This window comes from Dermacentor variabilis, chromosome 9 (assembly GCF_050947875.1).
Source record: "Dermacentor variabilis isolate Ectoservices chromosome 9, ASM5094787v1, whole genome shotgun sequence".
Lineage (NCBI taxonomy): Eukaryota > Metazoa > Arthropoda > Arachnida > Ixodida > Ixodidae > Dermacentor > Dermacentor variabilis.
This window is the reverse complement of record NC_134576.1, coordinates 109,131,856-109,137,132: the sequence shown is the minus strand read 5'-3', so window position 1 is coordinate 109,137,132 and position 5,277 is coordinate 109,131,856. Positions and strand designations below refer to the sequence as shown.

The 5,277-nt window shown below is 54.7% G+C and overlaps 1 protein-coding gene across 1 annotated transcript; it reads right to left on the bottom strand.

Moving 5' to 3' along the window:
• Positions 1–1,603: 1,603 nt before the first annotated feature.
• LOC142558127 (uncharacterized) lies at positions 1,604–3,932 on the bottom strand. Its single transcript, XM_075670284.1, has one exon. The coding sequence runs from the start codon at positions 3,919–3,921 to the stop codon at positions 1,957–1,959; it is 1,965 nt and encodes a 654-aa protein (XP_075526399.1). The 5' UTR covers positions 3,922–3,932; the 3' UTR covers positions 1,604–1,956.
• Positions 3,933–5,277: the final 1,345 nt, after the last annotated feature.

Here is a 5,277-nt window from a genome sequence, read left to right as displayed (position 1 = left end):
CAGCTTGTCGAGGTGGCGGCCAAATCGAAACGCGTGAAGTGTCTCAGGGCGCTGGATTGCGCGCGATAAATTCGATAGGGCGTTTTCTTTTTTCTTTTTTATATCGCTTGCCGATACATGTGTCCGTGGCGTGCACATATACGATGGTTTCAATATCGGGCTTCTGTGGTAGGTGGGCTGTGTTCGACGTTTAGAGTTACATCATGCATGCCGTCGGACGATTATAATGTTCAATTATTTATTACCCAGTACCTTGTTAAATGTGACCAGTTTGCAAAGCCACGAAGCCGTTTGAAGACAGAAGAACGAAGTGTAGGCAAATCCTTGTACTTCCCATAATTCCCACGTTGGCTAAACAGTCTTCTATTGCAGCTCCCGCAGACACCAACGCGGTGAAGTTCCCTCTAGTAATTATATACAATTCTATTACCCAGACCACGGCCAATAATGTCTACTTTGCCCGCGGCTGCTCGTGCCGTGCAAGTTTTTTGGATATGCTTTGAACCCAGCCACAAAAAAAAAAAAACGAAAAAAAACCAAGTATAGTCATATGTAGTTTCGACACGTTTACCGTAGTGTTAGGACAATAAGGACATTCCATAATATCGACCACTTTGAAAAACACTTTACTTTCACTTCACGGTTACTTGTCCCCGTCTTGACGCTGCTTCCAAGCGCTTGCCAACATGTAGGCTACAGATTCTGCTTCTTTCGGTGTTTCGTGCAACGCGGAAGTGTAGCCAATAAAATTTTGTGCCTTCGAACAAAAGGAAATGCAGCGTACATCTATTGAAGGCGTGTAGAGGTGTCCTGCTCGGATCGCAGCATAGGTAAATTAGGTTTGAATAGTGGCACGCCATTATTATCAACGCATGTCAGGCTGTCAGCGTGCAACGACGAAAGAGATAACGAGATGCGCGTTCTAGGCGAAGTGAGACACAAAAATTGTGGTTTGCGCAATTTCATGGCAAATTGCGGTGAATCTTTTGCATACGTCACCGTGGACAGTGACAGCGCTTGAGCAAGCGTGTGTATGCATCGCCCCCCCCCCCCCCTCCCATGCCGCCCGTTCTGCAATATCATCATCACCCTATTTTGTGTCCACTGCAGGACGAAAGCCTCTCCCTGCTATCTCCAATTACCCCTGTCTTGTGTCAACCGATTCCGACTAGCACCGGCAAATTTCCTAATTTCGTCGCACCACCTATGTGCTTCTGACGTCCTCTACGGCGCTTCCGTTCTCTTGGTAACTATTCGGTTACCCGAATGGTCCAACGGTTATCTAACATACGCATGACATGACCTGCCCATCTCCACGTTTTTCTCTTAATGCGAATTAGAATATCGTCTATTCCCGTTTGCTCTCTGAACCAAACCGCTCTCTGTCGGTCTCTTAAAGGTATGCCTAGCATTCTTCGTTCCATATCGGTCTTTGCGCAGCCCTTGACTTGTCAAGGTGCTTTGTCAGTCTCCAAGTCTCCGCCCTGTTTGTCAGCACAGGTAAAACGCAATGATTGTATATACCTTGCTTTTCAATTATAACGGTAAGCTTCCAGTCAGAAGCTCACGATGTCTGCCATATGCGATCCAACCCATTTTTAGTACGAGAATTTTTATTCTGCACAACGGCAAACCCTTTGTTAAACATTCGTAAAAAACAATGCTATTGTGGTGTTAATAAACGTCACGTTCAATTCGTTTGAACTGACGCATGCCATGGATACGATTGTAAAAATAATAAAATTCGCCGCGTGTGATGAAAATGACGAAAGTGAAGAATGGAAACTGTACACCGCGAGCGAGGAAGTCATGGTCGATGGAAATGCGTACAGATGGGGTGAAACTATAGCGCGAGACGATTTGCCTAAAGTTAGTTGTCGTCGGGATAAAATCGGTTAAAAAACATGTTCCCCTCCTAAAAAATGCACCCGCGTGTGCGATGGCAACACCACAGGCCTACAGCCGGCACCAGTCGCGATTCCGCGGCCTTGCCAGTCCCACGAACGTTGAAGTGCAGCACAGCACGCACCTGTCTTCTTCGAGCACGACCGGCTCCGTGTCTTCGACGTAATTCCACAACCAGCTTCTCGCACGGCGAACCAGCGTGGTGTGTCGATTGGGGACGACGACGACGGCGCCGTCTACCTCCGCGTAGTGAACGTGTACGGAGACGAGGGACGGCAGAAATAACAGCAGGTCGCCGCCGTGACGCATGACTACCGCCCTTTGCGATGGGACCCTGGAGAGCAGGCAGAGGTAACGCAGCTGGCGCGCCGCGACCAGCGCGGACCACAGGAAGTCGTCCTCCAGGTGAAGGTCGTCGTGCTGGATCACGAGGGAGCGGAGGTAAGGGTTGTCCAGGATCCTTCGCAGCAGGTCGTGGCAGCTGCCGAGGGCGGGAGCTAGGGCGTCGACACCGCACAGACGCAGTTCGCCGACTTTGAGCACGCTCGCGAAAGAGTGGAGAGGGCCGAGCCGCTGGACGTTGCACAGCGTGACCCGCTGGAGAGTGTTCCTCCAGTTGTCGAAGGACGGATCCGACGCGTCGTTCAGCCGTAGGATGCCGCTCGAGCAACCGATGCACGGGGGCTTCGGCTTCCCGCGGAACCGGTTCGAGCGGACGTCGAGGTCTTCGAGCCTGGCGCAGATCGACGCCAAGTTCCGCAGGGCCTTGCCGGCGGTCATGAGGGCGCACGGTGCCACAGAGAGTGCTCGAAGTTGTCCGAGACCAGAGGCGTTCTCCGGGAAGACGATCTCTTCCTCGAAGTGGAATGCGTTCAGGTTCAACTCTGTGAGCGTGCGGCAAGAGTCCAGGAAGACGCCGAGAGCGCGAGCCAGGAGAGGTGGCACGCCCTGGTTCCCGCGCGGCGACCCCTTAGGATTCCCCCGAGGGAGTCCCGCGGAGATGTTACCAGGCTTCGAAGCCGAGACTACGGTTAGGACGCTCAGACTAGTCAACGAGTGTTCAGCGGCGGCCTGTTCGAGCATCTCCGGGGCGTCGCCGGCGACGGGTACGACCAGCACGAAGTTGGGCAGGCGCCGCAACTCGAGAACGCGGCGGTGCTGCACCAAATCGCCCAACGAGGCGCAGCTGGCAGAAGAAAGCGAGCCGCCGACGAACGTCAAGTTGACGAAGGCGGCGTGCCCGAAGCCCGGTCTGTTCGCAGCAAAGAACTTTTGGTTAACACCGGCGTTGTCCTTCGAGTAGGTGAAAACGTCGACGCTGGGGGCGAGACGGCGGGCGAGCTCAAAAGCGGCGCGATGTTCTGCATGCAGCTCGTGCACGTGAAGCCGCCTCAGGTTGGGGCACAGGCTCACGAAGAGAGCCAGGAACCAGTCGCTCGCCTCGACCGCGCGCGCGACTTCGACGTAGACGCGCTCGAGCGAGTCGGCAGACGGCAGAAGCGCCAGCTCGCTGTCCTCTGCAGCCTTGCTGAGACAAAGCGCCCGCCGCAAATTACGGACGCAAAGCGACCACTCGAGTCGCCGGAGCGAAGGTAGCCACTTGGTGACGACCTTCAGGAGCAGGTCCGCGTCGAGCGGACAGCCCACGCAGCGCAGTTGGGTCAGCCGCGTGCAGAGGTTGACGCACGCCAGGAGCGAGTTGGGAGCGGCCACGACGCAGTTGGTCAGCTGCAGCGCCCGTACGTGCCGCGAGCGGCCGCCCTCGAGCAGCGACCGCAGGGACGCCGAGTCGGCGTTGGCGTCGCAGATGACCGTCCTCATGCAGCGTTCCCCGTGGACGAGCGCCTCGAAGTTTGGGCCCAGGTCGGCGACCGCGAGCCTCGAGTCCGCGTCGAGGTAGCCGACGATGACGAGCCATGGTATAAGCGGGAGGAGACCGTAGTCGGGTTCGTTTGGAGGCGTTTGACGAGGTTCGTTACTTAAGGAAAGGGGCGGCACCGGTCGACGGACGTACATAGCAGTTTGTGGGGTGCGGGTCGCTCTGCATTCGATGCGGAGAGCGCAGTGACCGTCCTTTTATAATGTGTCTCATGTAGCCTATCGATTAAAGAGAGAGAGAGAGAAATCTGGATAGGTCAGCGATACACAAGTGCCTTTAGCGATCCCTTCAAGCGGAAGGCCAACATTTTGGTAAAGCCGTGCAATGCGTCTGCGCAAGGTGGGCCGGTAAACTGGAGTATTTATCTAGCTGATTAGCATTATTCCGATAGCATTTATGCAGGGACATTCGCTGCGATTTCGCGTCGTCTCGCTCTCACGGCAACGACATCGCGCATGCGCGTTCCGCACGTGGAAGATTAGCAGGTCGCCAGAGACGAGTTACCGCAGTGACACTGTAGCCGTTTGGCTGCAAGCTCGAAGCCGAGTGGATTCACCACCCACACACCTCACTAGAGATAGGCTCTGTCGCGGAGCCATGGAGGGCGACTGCCCGGCTTTCGCTGTTTCGGCATGAGCATTGTCTGCGCACGCATAGCATTAGCCTTCCCTCCGAGCTGCGTGCGCTACCACTCCGTGCTGCGTACGCTGCTCAGGAGCGGAACTACGCCACCCTAACCGTACCTCATCCTTTCGTACGGTGCTGACAACGAACGCCTACAGTTTTTCCATCGGTCTCATTTCGTGCGCACCTATGGAGGCCTGACGCCGGAACGCCCCCGCTGCCGGCGGAGTGGACCTATTGCAGGACCCCCGTTTGCGCATGCGCTGCGCAATGCAAGATGGGAGAGGTTCAGTGGCCATATTGTTTGGCGGGAAGCGTTCGCTGAGAACTGCACGAACTGAGCCGCTTCAGCAATGCCGCATCGGTGCTGGTGTGTCACGCCGGCGTTGCGGCACGTTGGGTATCTGCCGGGCAGCTGTTCTTTTTTTTTTTTTAGTTGTTGTTCGCTGTTGCACTTTCGCGTTTTCAATGCTGAACGCCTTCGACCGAAACTGCCAACTTTTTTTTTCAGTTAATATATTCTTTTTTTCGCGCCGTTGTGATGGCAAGTGCTCGATAGATCACTTCCGCACATTCTTGCTATCTGCTTGCTACAACCTCGCTAAGTAAATTCTTCTTGTGGGGGAGAAGGGGGAGGGGAGAGAAGGCTGCTGCTCCCCACATTAAGAGGTGGCACCTACCGTAATTACTCGATTCTAAGCACCCCCTTTTTTTCACGATCGCGATGCCCAAAGTAAGGGGGGGGGGGTGCTTAGATTCGTAAAAATCTAGAATGACCCCCCTCCCTCTTTTCGCTGCGACATCACGAGATGGGTGCGAGAAATATTTTATTTTGCGAACATTCAAAAGAAAAATCGGTGCGCACAGTG